The sequence below is a fragment of the Aythya fuligula genome, chromosome 2, assembly GCF_009819795.1.
Source record: "Aythya fuligula isolate bAytFul2 chromosome 2, bAytFul2.pri, whole genome shotgun sequence".
Classification (NCBI taxonomy): domain Eukaryota; kingdom Metazoa; phylum Chordata; class Aves; order Anseriformes; family Anatidae; genus Aythya; species Aythya fuligula.
Window position 1 is genome coordinate 154,287,208 of NC_045560.1, and position 19,797 is coordinate 154,307,004.

Sequence of the window (19,797 nt, forward strand, 5' to 3'; positions counted from 1 at the left end):
TGGGAGACAACAGATGGACAGACATAAACAGATAAATCCAGGAAATAATGACACCATGTTAGTCACCACAACTGGCAGTACACTTAGCACAACACTAGGCTGGCCTTTCGTTAAGCCTGAACCTTGACCAGAGCACCATTACTGCTGGAAAATTTTATAGTATTCAGAGGGAAGAGAAGACAATCAGGAGGAGTTACATTAAATAAATAAATAAATAAATAAATCATTATTTTCGATTACTTCCACAGATATTTTACCTCCTGTTTTCAGGCTTCTTGCAGACAAAACATAACATTTTTTGCTTACACCTCTGTGGCATTTTGAGGACTTTTTGGTGGAAACTGTGAGAAAGACTTGGCATGATACTAACAACTGCACAACAGTTGGTGAAAATAGCCCTAAGGTAACAGACAGCAAACTACCACCAGCACATGAGGCAGGATGAATAACGTAGAGTATGCTGACAAAGAAACATTTAGCATAAGGACACTGCTCTCAGGAGGTAAGCTGGTTTAAAGTAGATGTTGTACTAGGTCACAGAAGTGTATCAGGTCAAAGACAGGGTAAAGATCTTCAGCAGGGTTTGGGGCATTATGGTACAGGCATAAGCTCTTGTTTACCTCATGAGGACTTGAGTTAATTCACAATAACAAGGCATGCTGATTAGCGCAGAAGGAAAGTGCTACATAGAAGTGCCAAGACCTAGTAATTAATAAACAAATACTAAAAATCATTAAGCTGTTTATTTGAGCTGTTTACATTAAATTAGATCTTTTCGCCCACATTTTCAGTTGGTTTGCTGTTTCTCCTGAGCACATTAATACGCATCTTCCCGGATCTCTATATACATGACAGCCATTTAGCTTATGTTTCCCAGAAAGCGAAAGAACACTGCCCTGAAAACAGTAAGATTTCATCTAAGAATAGCCCTGAGATGAAGAAGACATTAAAGAGAAAGTTCCCAGTGAGAAAGCGTCTGGTTGCATATGTTATCCTACCCAGGCACTGCGCAGAAGGGACACAGTTAAGCTGGGGAGAAAAACACATTTTGCTGTTTGCAGCTTAAATCTCCTTCCCTCTGAACAGCCCTTAACTGCACACTTGTCTCAGCTGGTCTCTGTTTCATATTCCCGATGAGTAATGCATCTACAGTGCCCCTGCAGCCTCGAGCTTTGATGGCCACAGAGGGTCATGGAGCAAAGGAAACCATGCAGTCTCCTGGGACAGTGGCAGCCTGAGGTCTGAGGAAGCTCTGCATTCAGGTCTAAGCTCAGGCCATGATTTGCCTCCTAGGTCTGGATGTAGAGGCATCCATCAAGCACCCACAAGGCACCAGCCACTGAGAGGAGTCTCCCATGTTGGAGTTAATGTGAACTGACAGTAATTGTGACCTGCATATAAAGGATGAAGCTTCATATTTTCCTTCACACGTAGTAAAATAACAGGTACTATGCATCCCTAACCCCCTTACTATGCCACCTACCCTGGAGTGCTTAGGGCTAGCTCCTTCCACTAAACTAACCCTTGTTTCTGGCTGTGAGCCAGCAGCTGTACTTAGATTGTGAAAAGCAGAAGCTGGTAAAACCACTGCTGCAGATTTTCTAAATGCATATTAGTTATTTCTGGCAAGTTAATGTGTAGAGGTGGGGGAGAAATATTTTCATAAACAGAATTATTCTCCTAATTTTGGACGTGTTACAGCAGCTATGATGATGTTGAAGCGCACTTCCATTTAGGACATGAGCCATATTCAAAAAACTCCCACCTAGAAAAGTGTCAGTGGTTTTAATTATATTAACAGACTCCCAGATTACTGTTATTATTTCAACTCATTACACAGTGCGTGGTAGAAATAGTAGGTCAAACATTTCCCTCTTTGGATCCACTGTATTGCTCTCTAAAATGTGAAACAACCATAACAAGTTTCAAGACCATAAATAATTTTCTGCTCTCCTACACTGTCACATATCCAAGAATATGAAAGCTCTTTATATTAAGTAATTAAGTTTCACAATGGCCTTATGATACAATTAACCCCATTACACATATGGGGAAACTAAACCAGAGTCTGATTGCTCAAGATCATCGCTAGGAAAAAGAGCTAACAATCATAGGGATTAAGTCCTTCTGGGTCCTCAAACTTTCCAGTTATCATATGCCACACAAGCATATTTATAACTTCATCAAAGCCCCCTGTTAAAAAACATATAAGGGTTTCTACTTCTGTTAAGCTCTGTCCTGAGGTTTTTGCTTCTGGTACTCACTGTCTTGAATTCTGATACATTGGTTTCCATCCCTTTGTGCGGTAGTTTCATTTTCTTTATTTGTTTAACCACAAGAAACATCAGTAACACAAGGATATCCTCTACAGTGTACTTTCAAAGGAGCTTCTTTATAAAAGCAACAAATGCTAAAATAAATTTCTTTGATCTAAATAACAACCTGAATGATGCAATTTCATGAGTGTTTCTACTAACATAATGAGAAAGCTTTATTCTTATTCTTAAGGGAGATTGTGTTTATTGCCTAGATTTTTTTTTTTCCATATCAGCTTTTGACACTAATATCTGATGCCTATTAGGTAATGTGAAATAATGTGCAATATCTTTTCTTTCTTCTCTTTAAGAAGAAGAAAAACAAAAAAAGTTATAATGCCATCCCTCAGTCACATGCCGTTTTTCATGTTTTCCTTTGCTACTCAAATGTCAGTTGCAGCATTTATAAAACACTTCCATGAAACAGATCTCTCAAAGTTATAGTCTGCAGTCCTAGACTTTAGAAGTATGGCCTACATTGGCTGCAGACCAACTTTATCACTTTCTCTCCTGACAAAGACGCAACAAGTTGACTACTCTGCTGGTCTACCCTCTTTACACACAGCCCTTGGAGGCACATTTAAATGTGCAATTTCAGGGTGTTTCTGATCTTGTGAGTGAAGGGTGTTGTGGTAGCACATATAACTTATATGCACTATAACTTCACCCACACATACGCAAGGGGAAGACTAAGCTACGCAGTATCTGCCGTAGAAGGTGACCTTTTACAGCCTGTCTGTGAAAGCCAAGAATGTAATTTTGAACCTTGTTGGCTTCTACAGAATGCATGTTATTGCACCATATATTTTTATGCCACCAGCTCTGTAATTTAAAATCAAGGTGAAATCAGAATTTTTCTTAAGATTGATCCCCAATCTAGCAAACCTCTAAGCAGGTGCTCATCTAACAAATAAGCAGGATCCATTTATAGCAACAGGACTGTTTTCAAGCTTCAAGTCACAAACCAGAATTTTCCTATGCAGAATTTTACAGCAGCCAGCAGAGAAGGTGTCTGCTCTTAATAGATCAGGTCATATGCAGAGGCTCCATATAATGTGGAGAAAGTTGTTTGTACTGTGATGTTATCAAGGGACATGAATGAGGACCCAAATTTACATGTACCTCAATGTAGAAAAGAAAACACAAAACAAAAAGGTAGTGTGCCTGTGGCATTTTTATCTCTTTGTTTGTTTTCTCCCAAATCGCTTGCAGCTCTTTGAGCCATCAGGTTTAATATCCCACATTAAGTGCTTCGTAACCATTCAGGCAGGTGGAAAGACAACGCAAACTGTTCCATTTTTGGGATGTACGCTGCTTCTCTTCCTGAAAGGTGTGAAAGTTTTGTATGAAATCCAACACAATAAGTGTATTTGAGTAACTTCTGCATGTAGAAATCTATACGAAATGAAGTGTTGGGTTCCAGCATTACCTGCGGGCTCTGACTGTGGTGTCACACCTGCAGGGAATCCAAGTCTAAAGAACGAAGAAGAAGGTTGGAATCATTCTCCTATTCTTCAGTATGTTATACAGAACTCAGGTCACATTTTTCTCAGCCCTCTATTTTCTTCCACAGTGTGCTGTACTTCCCCTGGACTCCATCTCAAGTATTTCTCACGGAGAGAAAAAGATCAGGCCTCATAGGCAGCAATTAGAGGATTCAAGGCTGCTGTTCAAAACAGGCTTGCTCTCCATGTAAACAGATGCTGGCAAAATCTAAAGCAAAACTGGGGATTTCCCACTGGGACATGTGATTCAATGCCAGGACTTGTCAGTGTATCATCAGCACTGCTGTAGAAGGTTGCTAGGCACTGCTGGACAGGCTGCCTACAGGATGTCTCAAAGGTCCTGCCACAGATGGGATATTGAGAGATATGAGAGCTCCTACACAAGGAGACCTTTCTTTAAGGGCAGCACACACATCAACAGTGAGAAAGTGATTTGACACTAGGCAGGGTTTTATACCATCGCACATATCCCTTCTGTGCAATTTAAGCATCAAAATGAAATCTAGGGACTTAAAGGGTAATCTCAGTCCAGGAAAAGTGCTTATGCTTAAATGGACCAATTTATTTACTGACTTATTTCTTCTCACAGTTAATGGATAAATAAAGTAGCTGTACAAAGAAAATTGGAATAGCTGTATTCAAACCAATACTCTTTGTTCTGCTGGTCACAACAATTCCTACTTCCCTCTATCTGATCTTTTTGCCTTCTTTCAGCAATAAGGAGAACATGGGGGAAGTGAAGACTAACTAAAACCACAAGAGTAGGAGACATCCACTCTCTCTGATTACAGCTGCTAAAAAGGCAGTGGGTGCTCCACTTCTTTCTAGCATGAAGTTATTCAGAGAAAGCAGGTCAACCCTTTCTTTCAAGTGGAAAAAAAAAATAAAAAAATCCTCTCTTAAAAATTAGCCCTGGACATCTTGCTACAAAGACATGCCACAGTTCAAACGCCAGAGCTGTGTTTTGTGCACAAAGCACTTGCTGAGGTTCTGTGGCTTAGGTCAGACTAACTATAAAAATGGTCCTATCTGGACCAAACGAAGCAATGAACAAATTTCTCAGAACATTTGCCTCTCATCATGACACCATTACCTTGCCTGGGACATAAATTTTTCTGCTGATGGAAGATTTATCAGGTCATTTTGAATCACTACCTGAAGGGTACAGCTTTCTAGCTATTTGGATTCCTGTTTATCTTACACACTTAGAAAGTTATTGTTATATATATAATTATATCTTTGAAGTAATACCATCATTTTACAGATAAGATGGAGACAAGGACACACAGGTTGTTCTGTCATGTCCCCTGTTTCAATCCGTAGGCCACAAGATTTTTCAGAGCACTCCCTGACAGTGTTATCAATGCGAAATTAAACTAACCAGAATTCCTTGACCAGAATAGTAAATTAAGCATATACGTCTGAAAGGCCCATGAGTACAATTGAATGCACAGAAAAATTTCTCATTTTTCTAATTTATGATCACATCTAATACATAATGCTAAGCTTTGGGGCTACTAACGACAGAGCAATGTCCTAGAGAACTGTTAATAGCACAGAAGGCTTTGCTGAACCTTGAATTCAGTTCCTGGTTCATCTAAATTCAAGCCTGGCTCTTTCCCAGTATATTTTTTGTCCATCTATGACATTTATGGTGAAAATACAATTATTATTTTAGTCTTGCAAAGTATAAATAAACAAACCACCATTAACACAATTTCATTTTCAATTAATAAATCACTGTGACACTGTAGAAGGAAAATGTGAATTCGTTTTTTAGATCATTGCCTTTGTGCTTAATTGTTTTCACAGGGCAGCCATTTCAGTATTGTCCAGGGACAATTCTTGCTGAACAAACTGGAACCAGTTATACAGACAAGTTAATATTTTTATTTATTTATTAAATTGGTGGTGCCACAATAAGGTCTAATAAAAAGAAAAAGAAAGATAGAAGAAAGATGATCTCATGTTGGAGTCTTATCCTTTTCTTTTTTATTATATTTTTTTAGCCTGAGAAATTATATTGAAGTGCTATGCAAAATCCTGCCTCAAAGTATCATTTGTGATTATTTGCTGGGATAGACATGGGCACCATTTGCTCCCTCTGTTGCCTGACTCACCTTTGCTGATTTTTATTATTACTTCTTAATTTGCATATATACATGAAGGCACATAGTGCAATCACAGTCCTTTTGTGCCAAGGCTTGTACAAACACAATGGAAATGTCTCTCTGCAAAAGTTCCTCAACTTCTTTTATAGTAAATGGAAAGACATAGGTGTGATTCAACTCATCTTAAAATAGATATGTTAAATCAGTCCCTCAAATTACTTATTTCTCTTCTCTGACTATAAAGGGAGCCTGGCTGATTAGCTTAGGTGGAGATGCTCACAGAATTGATATCAGCAGTTAGATAAGATGATTCTTACCCTTAGTCACAGGTTCCCAGGGCCGCCTCCATCTCACAGCCATAACTCAGGTTACAGATGATTTATTGCCTGCCCTTAAAATACAACCTAGCACATCATTATGATATAAGTATTTTGTGAAAGTATAGAAAACTTGGTAAAGTAAGGTTTCTTCAGAGGCTTATTCATAAATCATGCAAGATAGCTTCACGGGAACAACCACTATTATCTGTAAATGTTGAGTATATACATATGTTTCAACTAATGAATATCTACTTCTTACATAAAACCTGTCATCTGTAGATCTAAAGATATTTTACAGAGGTCAACACTACCACTTCTGTTCAGTATATGAGGCAGAGAGGTGAGACAAGGCTTGCCAACTGTAGTGCCACAAACGGGCTCCATCCAGCTGCTCCAGAACACAAGTCTAACACTTCATCCCTCAAGTCCTTACTCTGATAATCCACTGTGTCCTATGATCACTAGGACATCCTGATACTCCCAGGAAGCCATTGCTCCCTGCAGCACATCTATAATGATTTGCTGAGCAGAACAGTGAGACATATTCCACTATCCAAAAATGTTTTTAAGAAAGATTTACAAGTGCTTGTGGTCCCCATGCAAAAATACAATTGCATCTTCCTGAAATTGTTTCAACTAGTTCCATTTAATCCCTGCTAATTCAGATCCTAAAATCTTGAGGCTCAGATGTCTGGTGAAGTCTGAGATTTACCACCTCATTGGGTAGCAAAATCTTCAATCTTGAATTACCTGCTAAATCCGAAGGTAAAACATATGAAGAGAGTGAGGTGACAGGGCTTGTGATCATGGTGGGCCAGCTCATTACTGCAGACACGGCTCCTTCATGTACCCCCTCACTCTCTTCAAGCCCTTTGGACGCATGCAAGATGCTCCCTTAACGGGTGATTCATAGCCTTTAGCAAAGTTGTCTATGTCCTTTTATCTGTAGGTTGAACTAGTGAAAAACGACTCAGTCATAACATCTGCCCATTTCTTAACTAACATAAATCTAGCCCAGTGGCATCTTCTGCAGAAGTTTCTAGTATTTTTGTAGCCCTCTATTCAGTACGTTGTATTCCCTTTGATACATCTTATCTAGAGGGAATATGAGGTTATTACAGCTGTCAGTTTAACATGATAGTGTCCCAAATTCAAAATGAAATCAAGAGATGAAGGACAAACTTTCTGTTCTATTATTTCTCCAGAAAGACAATATACTCTTTACTTAATAGCAATAACTCTGCAATAACTCTGCTTTCAGGTACTTGAAGCTTACAGGAATTTATTACTCCCAGGAACTGTGAAGCCAAACCCATTTGGTTTTTGGCTCTGATGATAGACTTGAAGGGGTTTTGCTGGTAAAACAAGTTTGTTTCCCAAATAGGATTCCAGCTACATTTTATGATTATTTTTTTCCTGTGATTTATATAAAATTTTTATGTGATAGTTTTTAAAAGAAGGTTGTTAAGATTGTCATGATTTGTCACAAGTTATCCATTATTTTTAATATGATTTCTCCTTCTTGGCAATCGGTGTACAGGAAATACTGGATCTTACTGCAGATTTTCTGTTGTGATGGGCTATTTAGTTAGCACATTTTGACAACCTTGTTTCAGAAGTACTTTTCTACAGAAACTGTAGTGTTTCAGGTTGGGGAAGAAGAAAAAAAAAAAAAAAAAAAAAGGACTGAAGCAATCTAAATAACCAATAACTTCTGAAAATTTATTTCACTTTACAAACATCTATTTCACTTTACAAGACCTAACCTAAAAACTGCCACCGAGCCTGCCGCTTTCATCTGCATGTACTAAGTTGTGCATCTACTTTTAGAAGGTTTGAGAACTCTACTGCTGAAGCATGAAAATAAATCTTCTTAAGCAGAGGAATATATGCAGACCCTCAGTTTTTACAATTAAGCTAAAATAAGCTAGATTTGAAAGTGCCGAGACAACATTTTTCAGGCAGAAACCTTTCCAATGCATCATCATTTTCCTATTTAAATGTTTGAAGAGACTTCTTATAGTTTTAAAATATTATATTTAGCATATTTATATTTAGAATAAATGCAGATGTTATATTTAGATTAAATCATTTCTAAAGGAGACACCATTATTTTTAAATTGCTTGATCAAAAAGTTCAGAATGTTTTCTCCCTCAATGTGACTTTTGATTAAAGCTGCATATTTCTAAGATGAATCTTTTATTTTAACCTTACCTTTTGACACTTCCAATTAGCCTCATGGAAGGAATTACATAAAACTGCTTCCCTGCCAATACATAGTGAGGATAAAAAGAAAGTACCCTATTAATTCCCTTGTATGAAAGATCCTAATATAAATGCAGTTTCTTATGACTGTATTGCTCTGCAAACCCAGGTTCATTTCTCAGACATGCTGAAATGTGAGATGATAGATTGCACTTAGCATCAATGCAAAGTTTTGTTGTTGCTTTCTCAATGTTTTGTTAAAAAAAAAAAAAAAACAACATTTTTTTTTATTGATTTATTGTTGTTTTCAAGCTCATTGCCAGTTCCTTAAGAGCCCTGTTCAGTTAGTTTCAGAAACCTAGGTGAACAAATATTTCTTTGCTGTGTCACCTAACTTTGTAGCTGACACTCCACATATTTATTTGAAATACTAATTCAGGTGAGAAAATTCCCCCAATAAATTATAGGACATCAAAAGGACATTTTTTGCTTTAGTGTGCAGCAGGAGGAAACAGTTGTCTGAATGCAACTATCTACTGAATAAGTGAAAATGACCATTCAGTGTTTAGGGCAGTTGTGGATGTTGAAGGACTTGCACAGTTGAACTGTACATTAGACTGAAAGCAGAAAGGATCATTCTGTGGGGAAATCAGAGACATGTAAGTAAACATGTAAGGACCCGTGAAGGTCCTGCCTCCAGAGCAGTAGGTCTGAAAACCCCCTATGGATCGTTTAACAATAAAACTGAAGGACAGAAAAAATTTAAGACTTAAGACTTAAAATTTAAAACTTAAGCAGCAAAAATGGTGTGGGGTCTCTCTCTGCATCTGAAAAACTGATTTCTGCTCTTACCAGAACTTTAGGTTGCCACTGATGATGAAATTTTGTTGTCTCAGACTCACTGCCCAGGGAGAGAGCCCCCTGGCATGCATTGGTGCTTACAAGCCCTTTCCAGTTCTGGATTTTTCACTGACCATGGCCAGCTTGTGCTCGGTCTGTCTCAACTTCAGGTTGGGATGCTGTTCAGCATTTCCAAGCCCGTGGTCTATCCTGTTGCTTCATTTTCAGTTTCCATCCTTTGAGCTATTATGTAAGGCCTTGTCCAGAAGAGGAATGACACATACACACAGCACTAGCACAACAGTTAAGATATCTTTGGTTTCTTCCTCTCCATCTTTTTAACATGTTCCGATTAACATCTCGTAGAGTATCACTGAATAATAAGAGTTAATAAGAGGTAATAAGAGTTTCTAAAATAAATCATCACAAAGTCACTCCTCACACAACAAGGTAGGTAAAAATTAGTATCTGTCAGATATGCTTTATTTTACATATAAAATACATTTTTATTTTCAGATTACTTTAACAAGCCTTGAAAACAAAAACATGTATTGGCTAAAATATGAATGTCTCCCCCCTTTTCTCATGCTTCAAAAGCAGTAAGCTTCACTTAATGGAGGCAAAAATTACCTTTCAAAAAGTTATTGAAACTAATGACTGCAATTTCATACTATTCCACAAGTCATGGTGCTGTTTCTTCTTGCTCTAATGAGCAACTAACTGCAAATGCTTGTTATGACTGCATTAAGAAGCAGTTTACGAGAAAATATTTTTTCTTTAAAAATCAAGGTAGAATTCCTTCAGTAGAAACTTTTTTTGAGATATACAGATGGTATTAAAAAGATTAGGATCACTAACTGTCTATTAAAAACAGACACAAACAGTTAGTCAAGGAGCATATTAGAATTAAAATTAGCCCTTCAGATTAGGTTTTAGGTCTGAGGTAGTCTCAGAATGAATATTTAATTTATAGGAAAAGGCAAAATTGTCTTGCAGGCATTCAGTGTGAGTGATTAAGAACTGGTCTAGCAAAATGCAAGCATGGGTTGCAGCAATTTTCTTCATTTTCTCATATAGTCTTTTACTTTCCTTTTTGCACATCACAATTTAAATCAGGCTTTTTTTTTTTTTTTTTTTTTTGAAACCTAATGTCAGGTATTCCATTTTATGATAAATCGTCAAACTACGCATACATGAAACATCTCTATGACACCAATTAAAAGAGCTAATGTGTAATGGCAAATACTGCATCTCGCCTCCCCTGCATTATGTGAGATAGCTGAAAAAGAAACACATATTCCTTGACTCTCTTTAGCTTTCTACTCAGCAAATAACACAATTTAACTGAGTAAAATTAGGTACAACACTGCTACAATCTAATAAAGATTAGACTAGCAGGTACTATTTTTTCTTAAATACTTTGTATTACTCATCATTAGACTTTCAGAACAAGTTGTCAAAAATATTTCTCTGTTTGGAAAGTTTTGAAAATTTGTAATGTGGTACTTCTGGAGGGGAGAAGCAAAGGAAATCTGCACAAAGCAAAGTCCTAAGTAATTTCTTTAGTTATAAGCCATGCAATTTTATTTTTTTTTTCTCAGTATTCACCAATTTTATTCCCTGGTCTGTAATGTAAACAGGCAAGAAGGTCTCCATGGTTGTGCTGCATGAGAATAAGGCACAGGGAGTCTAAAAACAGCATATAGTAAAACCTGACTGCAGCTTTCACTAATAAAGCATAATTCTCTGTCCAAAAAAAAAATAACATTTCAAGGTGGTATGTACATGTATTCTACTGCAAAACACTGCAGAGGAAATTCAAAATTATACTTTTACCAAGATTTAACTACACTGATATCTTCAACAATGTAATTCAACTTTGTATATCTTCCTAGGTGATAATACTCCTAAAATTTACCCCAAATATACCACTTTACTAGTAATCTTCACCTATACAGGTCTGGCCTCCACTGTTCTCCACTCAGGTAGTCCAGGAAATCAAGATACAACAGTTAATTGTAACTGCTTCTGACCATTGTCATTTCTCCCATTATTTTCACCTTGTATGCTTACTGGCAAACTTGTATATAAAAATGCTTTAAAAATATGATTTAAAGATAAGCTCCTGCAACCTTTCATCTTGTATCTATAACCCGGAAACCACTGAATGACTGTGTATTCATAACTTTTATGAATCCTTGTCTCCAAATTTATATGATACCCTAAAAACTTATGGAACACACTTAGTGGATCATAAAGCAATTCTGCCAAAGAGCTAATTATACCAATGGGCTAGTATGAGACGGTACATTCCCTTTCCCAGATCCTTTGACTGTTTGTGTTTGAGTCATGCAGATTCAGCCTAATGTATCCTGCCGGTGGACATCACCATACCATACTTTAATAAGCCATGCTTCTGAAAAGAGACGCAATAAATAAAATAAATAAATAAATAAATGCAGTCAGAGAGGCACTTCTACAGTTTGGCTTTAAGATATGTCTGCATTAACTCAGCCCTGCAGAACTGATGCTGAGACTGTTAAGTATGTGACGTTATGAGCTGCACAAGAAAAAGCAGTGAGCATAGTTTGCTCTTCATAAGCCAAAAGCAGGCTGCATCAGTCATGATGTCTATTCAGAGACAGGAAACTAAATCTCATGGGGTCTCAAAACCTGCAGAGATAAACTGAAGACTGTGCACAAACAGCCTTGTTACTACTCTCCTTTTACAGCAGAGGAAGTCACCAACCACCAGTCTCCTGTTTTTAAGGAAACCACCACACTAATAATGGTTAGAGGTATTAAGTAATAGTATACATTTTTATGTGTATATATATTTTTATGCACATATATTTGCATGCTATATGCATATTTAAGTTCAAACAGCCTGAGTCAAGTCAAGCCTGAGTGCCTTCCCCTCCAACGAATCAATGAATTCTTGAAACTATTCCTTTGAAACTATACTGCTTCTGCAGATGAAAAAAAAAAAAAAAAAAAGTAGCAGAAAGCAAACTAAACATTGCTAATGCTGTCAGTTCCCACAGTTTTCTTGCAAATCCCACAGAAGTTAATAAAAATATAATTATTTTATATATGATTCTGTATATGCCAAGGGTGATTTACATTGGAACAGGATGAAAAATATTTTTCTTCCTTCCTTGGGCATTTTTCACACTACAGCGTATGCCAAACCAGAACCGGACTTTTTTCTTTCTGTAGAATCAATTTCTTTACTCTGACTTTGAGTTTGGGAATTTTTATTTAGACTTTTTTTTTTCATTTTTGTATATATATTTGTACTTTATGCAAATGTAATTTGTAGAATTATTTTGTATTTTAATGTATAATCTTAGTTAACTGAACCAAACTTCCAAACTGAAAAAGAGCAAATATTTAATCTATGAAAGAATGTTAAATTTGAGCATTTCAAATGTAAAAATTAAAAAATCAAAATGTAATATTCAAGTTCAAGAACTCATTAATCTTGCACTCACATTTTTTATTCCTCTCTGCACAGTATTGAGTGAAAAGGACTCCATTGCTTATTCTCTATAAGCTGTCACTAACACTGAAAAATTTTCATCCAGAAATCATTTAGAATAGTAAACCTACTCCTTCCATTGCTAGCAAGGAAAGCCATGTGTAAAAGAGTGCTTGCAGATAAGGTGGTATGAATTTCCATTGCTTTTCTGACATAAAAACCCAAGAGGAAAAGGGCAGTTTAAATTCTACAAGTACTTAAAGGATCTATGCTGATAATAATAATGGTGCAATGAATTAATTGGTGTGCCTAACTGTGGTGTGTGTCCAGAAATGTCAGAATTATGAAGATACACCTGAAGAACATCTAACTGAGAAAGCGGTACAATAATCCTATGGTATGACATTGCTTTACCAGTGGATATTTTTATACTAACGACAGTACATCCAAGCTGTGGTTTAACCAGGCAGCACAGCACCACACAGCCGTTCACTCAGTCCCCCATCTCCCACTGGGAAGGAGGAGAGAATTGGGACAGAAAAAAAGTAAAAGCTCATGGGTTGAGATAATTGGTCACCTGCTGACCAATGTCCATCCTATTCCTGAGCAGTGTCCCCCCCACTCCAGCCAGCCACTTCACAGTAATATTTCAGCATGACACCACATGGTATGGGACATCCCTTTGGTCCATCTGGGCCAGCTGTCCTGGTCCAGTTCCCCCCCAGCTCCTGCTGCACCCCCAACCCCCTTACTGGCAAGGCAGCACAAGGATCTGGAAAGTCCTCGTCTCTGGGCGAGAACAGCTCTGAAACAACTGAAACATCAGTGTGTTATCAGCATTATTCTCATCCTATATCCAAGTTACTAGTAGGAAAATTAACTCTACAGTAGCCAAAACCAGAACACAAGTTTGTACCGGTTTCCTCCAACGTGAACCTGGCTGTGGATTTGGTATGGTTTCTGCCAACACTCGGTAGTGTTCACTAACTCAGAAGCTCCCACCTCTGTAAGGCCAAGACAGCATCCCACTGTTATATACACTTTTAGAGCAGAAAGTGAAGAAGTGTCTTTATACACATGTTTTTTCCTCAATATGTGATTTTTTTTTGGCCTTCTTTCAGTCCCACCCCAATTCATCAGGCACATCAAGCTTTGAAAGTCCAGAAAAGAAGTCATATGTCTAAGTAACATTTTGATTGCACAGTGGATCTGTGATTAGATTAGATTAGATATTCAGAATTAAGTCTTTATTCAGCAGGTGGTGAGGCCCTGGCACAGGCTGCCCAGAGAAGCTGTGGATGTCCCATCCCTGGAGGTGCTCAAGGCCAGGCTGGATGGAGCTTTGGGCAACCTGGTCTGGCGGGAGGTGTCCCTGCCCACGACAGGGGGGGTGAAAATGGATGATCTTGAAAGGTCTCTTCCAAAACAAACCATTCTATGACTACTCTTCAGCTGCCTCCTCACTCACCCAAGCATGGCCCAGTCTGAAACCAGCCCCCTTGCACACACCCAGAGCTGAACATGAAAACACACATATTCACTAAAACAAAAGAGCAACTTGTAACATCCCACACAAGGACAGAAACCTGAACAGTCAGAGATCAGTAAGGAAATGCAGGATTGGATCCAAACCCAAGATCAGACTTTGAAATTAATGGCCACACTTCACCTGTTCCCCTCACGCACCCTGGCCCACCTCCAGCCATGTCCCACCCCTCAGGTATCTCCTTACCTGTCTGTCCCGCAATTGTAGCAAACAGCCTGTGAGGAATCCTGGATGGGATTTTCAGCCCAGCTCTTATCTGGTAATACCTGGGGAGACAGAATTAAAAACGTCATGCTGTTACACAGGTGACTGCTTCATCCGTCTAAAAAATCTTTGAGAACATATCCTGGGCATCTAGACACAAACAGAAGGGCCCAGAACAGACTAGCTCAGAAATACTGAGCCCTTTTCTCTGCTTTGTAGTTTTTAACTGAAGTTATAATTTATACTGACGTTATCATCCCCATCCTGTTTTACAGCAGTCTGAATGAACAGAGACCAAATGTGTGACTGATAAGGAAAGGCTGTGAAATGATCTTGGTTTCTTGCAGGAAAAAAAGAGATGGAGAAATACCTATGGAAAAATGCAGGGAGATCAGACCAGGAGTGACAAAAATTTAATGCAAAATAAAGAAATTGGAAACTTCTGTGGAAGGAAAACAGATGTGCTGATCTCATATCCAGAAAAACTGTTCATCCTCTAAATACAAAAATGAAAGCTAAATTAGAATTGTAAAGGTCTACCCAGAACCTGAAGACTTTATGACAGTTGGCAGAATTGTTGGAGAAACAGAAGAAGAGTATAACAGTACATGGAAATGAACTATTAGAAAATCCAGTCTTCTGAGAACTGCTGAATAAACAACAGCTCATACAGGCCACGCTTAGCAATGTAATCTTTACTCGGGATATAATACCGAATAATCTAGATCTCTCTCTGCTAGGTTGAAAGCTGATGGAAGGGGTTTGATGGGGAGAGAACAACAATAAAAAATGTCTTTGAGACAATTCACTCACGGTCCCTCACAGCTGAAAGCTCACCTTACCCTAACTACTCCAACTTGCAGATCCTTGCCACTGGGGTATAGTCCTAGCACAACCCCTAGCACTTTTTGGTTTCTGTTTCAGGCAAGAACTTGGAAATAAAACCTCTCTATTATATTTTAGTTTTCAGAAAAGAAAACAAACAAACAAACAAAAAGCTCAGATTCTAAACATACAATATCCAGTTAAAATACCAGCAATCAAACTGCTTGATCCTTCTCTCCCTTACACTGTTCTTGTACAATGATTAAGAGTTTTGACTTATTGTTGCTGATTTCTTCAAGAGCGAGTACCAGAATTATGCCTTAAGACCCTTTGTATTTTCATTACAATTATATGCAATACAAATATTTAACTGACAAAAATACCCTCCTTGGGCTATACACACAGTCTAAACATTTCAACATTACAGCACTGTGGTATTAGTGCATTGCCAAGGCAGGGTAATAGGACACTACTCAGTATGCACATATTAATGATGTTTTGTTCCATGTCCCTTCGACTAGATTTATCCATAAGAATAACATGCAAAACTGCCTGGTAACTCTTTTAGATATTTGCCTCTTAAGACTGTGATAGGTTAGCCTTGGCTAAGAGCCAAATTTCCACCTAGCTGCTCTTTCACCCACCCTCCTCAACAGAACAGCAGGAGAAAATATGAAAAATCTTGTGGGTCAAGATAAAGACAGGTAGGTCATTTACCAGTTACGATCACTGCCAAAACAGACTCGCCTTTGGGAAAATTAGTATAATTTCTTGCTAATTTAAGTAGTTAGAAATACCTCCCCCCCCACTCCATGCCCCTTTTCCCAGGTTCAACATCACTCCTAACTCCTCTCCATCCTCTTGAACAGTTCAGGGAATGGGATGAGGGTTGTGCTCAGCCCACCACAGCCCCTCTAATCTGCTTCTTTGTCCACAGACACTACCCAATGCTTTGTAAGCATCTCAAACAACCCTAAAAATTTTCATCAGGAAAATGGCTTCACTTGGCCCAGACTAGAACTGCTAACTGTAACACAGCGTAAGACATCAAAAATACATGAAGATACCTAAATATTAAATTTACTGTTGTTTTTTCAAAGTGGGCTAGGTGCAATGGCATAAAATAGCTAGTTCTTTATCTTATTTAAACCTCTCCCTGTTCATCCCCTTTATTCTGGCAAAATCATTTGAATGAAGTCATAAATATACCTACTTCCTGTACCCAATGTGTTTAACTGTTCAAAACAAAAACTGCACCAAAAAAATGATAGAAAGCTAAGGCACTCCATGATAAAGGTTAAAATTAGTTTACAGGTCCAAATGTGAAGAGAATCTAGAGACTGGTGAGGTCTGCAATGCTGAGGAATATGACTATCATTTTCCCTTAGATTTTATATGTGTGTATTGGGTTTATATGGCAAAGATTTGGTAGCAGGGCACTGCAGGGGTGGCCTCTGTGAGAAGAGTCCAGAAGCTGACACAAGTCAGATAAATGCCATTTTCCAGTATGAATTCCATACTGGAAAAGAAGGAATTCCATCATGGAATTTGATACACTCATCCTAAAGAAAGGCTTTAGAGAATAGTTCTATACGCAGAATACAGAGGAGACTTGTGAGTATCTCTTGTCTTCCAAGCTCTGTGGAACCATGCGTTATGTGTGTACTGCAACGTGTTGCACCATGAGGTAGTGTCACTGTTGGTCCATTAGATTAATGCAAAGGACAACGGAGAATTATGTCCCCAACATCCCACTGATATTCATGGAATTCAACAGATAGGCAGTGAAAGCATCAAGGGATCAAAACAGAAGAATAAATTAAAAATGAAATAGAAATGCTCACATTTTATCAATTCAGTGCTTTAAAACAAAATATTTTCCCTGAAATTTTTTGAGAACAAGTCATTTTTCAATGAAAGTTTTCAGGCAAAATGTTAACAATAGCTTTGAAGGAGATTATAAATACCACATACATAATAAGAGCAAAAAATAGCTTCAACTTAGGTGACCAGAAAAGGGAAAAGACATCCTCATTTGAGTTTCACCAGACCCTTTGTTGTGCAGTTAAAGTAAACATACTACAGGAAACTAAATTAAACCCATTATCTGCATTTCTAATTTTAATCCCCAAATCAATGTTTAAATCACAAGACAGGCAAATGTTGCCCGTTCTTCCCCAGATCTTCCTCTATTTGCAAGTAGGGAGGAATTATCAAATACTGACTTTACAACTAAGCAAAAACATGAAAATTAAGGTTCCTGTTCCCATACTGTGAAGTTGGATGATTACTTCAAAATAGTTTGTGTATTACTGAAGAGGGTTTTCTTGATCAAAATACAGTCCATTGTAAGTATGGCATCCCGTATTTTTTTTCAGCAGCAAACAAAGATAAATAGCTCCACTTCCCCGTGCCACTGCCCTACTCCCTTCTTGACTGTGCTGTAAAAGTATTACTGGGAACAAGACATAAAACAGACCCCCACTAATGAGAGCAAATAATAAAATACTCTCTCTGTCAGTACCTCTACAAATATCCACGCTGTTATATGAGTGAATACCGTGCTCAGTCCTTGCTAACAGGATGGCAGATGGAAAACAGCTTTTAACACTAGCGATTACTACTCCTTCTGTTACACTGGGGTGCTGTATGAACTAGAAATGGGATAGATAAATCATGCTGAAGCAACAGGTACAGCTGATCATGAAGTGTTCCTGTTTTTCCTCAGAATGAACCTAAACATCTATAGCTGGTTCTAACTACCTTCATCAGGAAATGGCTTCAAAGGCTAGTCATTGTCACCAGTCTCTTTCAATCCACCCAAGCAAGAGAAGGATCAATATGGAGATGTGAGCTCTCTTTGGAATCTTCCTGACCTCTTCTCATCTGGGAGGACTATTTGCTATTTGGACACTGGAGCAGCAGAGCCTTGAGAGTGGTCTGAGCTGAGCATGGAGGCAATTGAACAAACTCTATTTGTGTTAAAGTAGCTATTATCTGCATTGCAGGGTTGGGAAGAATTCCTGCAGAGACGTACTTCAGCTCAACCCGGCTGAGTAAACATCTCCAAAATGGAGTGAACACAAAAACTACAAGGAATGGGAAATGGATCTAAAGTCAAATTTATACCTAGCACTGGAAAATCAGGCTGAGGTAAGCATTGCAAAAGCCACTAATATAGTTTCAGGATGTTCTCCACCACATATGAGCAAGCAAAGGAAAGGGCTGCCCAATAGTGATACAACACTGACTAACAATATATATTGTTATAAAATATATATATATTCTCCCTCAAAATAACAAAATGTTTTGCTCTCCTGCTTACTTTTCATGAAGAACACAGATACGAAAGCTAAAGAAGAGTACAAAGCTTTGGAAAAGATCATAACCAAGATGCCAAAATCAAAGAGATCAGCAAGCTTAGTGAGGAGGAAGCTTGAAAATCCTGGCAGAAGTGTCACATGGTCTGGAAAATTGATCATATAGATTTACAACAAACCCAAGTAATCAATAAACATACTGTAGGGCTGGAGATATGCAGAAGAAAGTCATTTTTCAAAGATGTTTAAATGGACACCACTATGGGTTTTTGAGTGGCGTCCTACAAATACACAAGGCTTTACTGTAGATTTTGAAAGGAATAATAATTAAGAAATAAATAAGAAATTGCATTAAAACTAATGTTTTACTACAAATGCAATCACAGAATTATGGAATATCCTGAGTTGGAAGGGACCCACAAGGATTATGTAGTCCAAGTCATGGCTCCAGCAGGCTTGGTGCCATGACCGTTTCCCCTGGGGAGCCTGTTCCAGTGCCCAACCACTCTCAGTGAAGAACCTTTTCCTAGCATCCAGTCTAATAATCTAATCCAATATCCAATCCACAGGCTGTGTCTGGCTCATTAGAGTTGGGTTGGTGGTACCTCTCTTTGAGTAAACAGCTGCTGTTTGCGTGTGTGCATTTTTTGTTGTTGTTACTGTGTTGTTGTTTTTTTGTTGTTTCTTTTTTTTTTTTTTTGGTTGTTTGGTTGTTATATGTTTTTAAACAAGAACAGTGCAAAAAAAGCTTATTTAGACTTGAGTAAAGTAGGGAGACCATGGAAAATTGAAAATTGTCAGATAATGTGGAACAGGTGCTGTGAGGGGAAGATGAGGAAACAGCAAGCTGATTTCAAAAAAAAAAACAAAAAACAAAAAACTAAAGGAACTTGGCACACAACTCAGCAAAACACAGAGCAATCAGATCCCCTCTCTATCTATAAATACACTGAAAGGAAAAACATCAGGAAGGAAGAAGGAGAGTGAGGTACAAGAAAGTACAACATTGGCACAAGAACAACCACGTATAACTGCCCATGAATAAATGCAATTTAGAAATATGAAGTTGTAGCTGGCAAAGGAGCAAGGCTATGAAACAGCCTCCTAGCAGAGGCAGGGATGAA

General features: G+C 38.1%; 1 protein-coding gene across 3 annotated transcripts in view; it reads right to left on the minus strand.

The window, feature by feature from the left end:
* The window catches only part of FAM135B (family with sequence similarity 135 member B), a 208,658-nt gene that overhangs the window by 98,554 nt on the left and 90,307 nt on the right, over positions 1–19,797 (minus strand). For all 3 annotated transcript variants that reach the window (XM_032182514.1, XM_032182511.1, XM_032182513.1), the window contains exon 3: positions 14,511–14,590. In XM_032182514.1, coding sequence (XP_032038405.1) covers positions 14,511–14,590 — 80 coding nt within the window. The remainder of the gene's footprint in view (positions 1–14,510; positions 14,591–19,797) is intronic.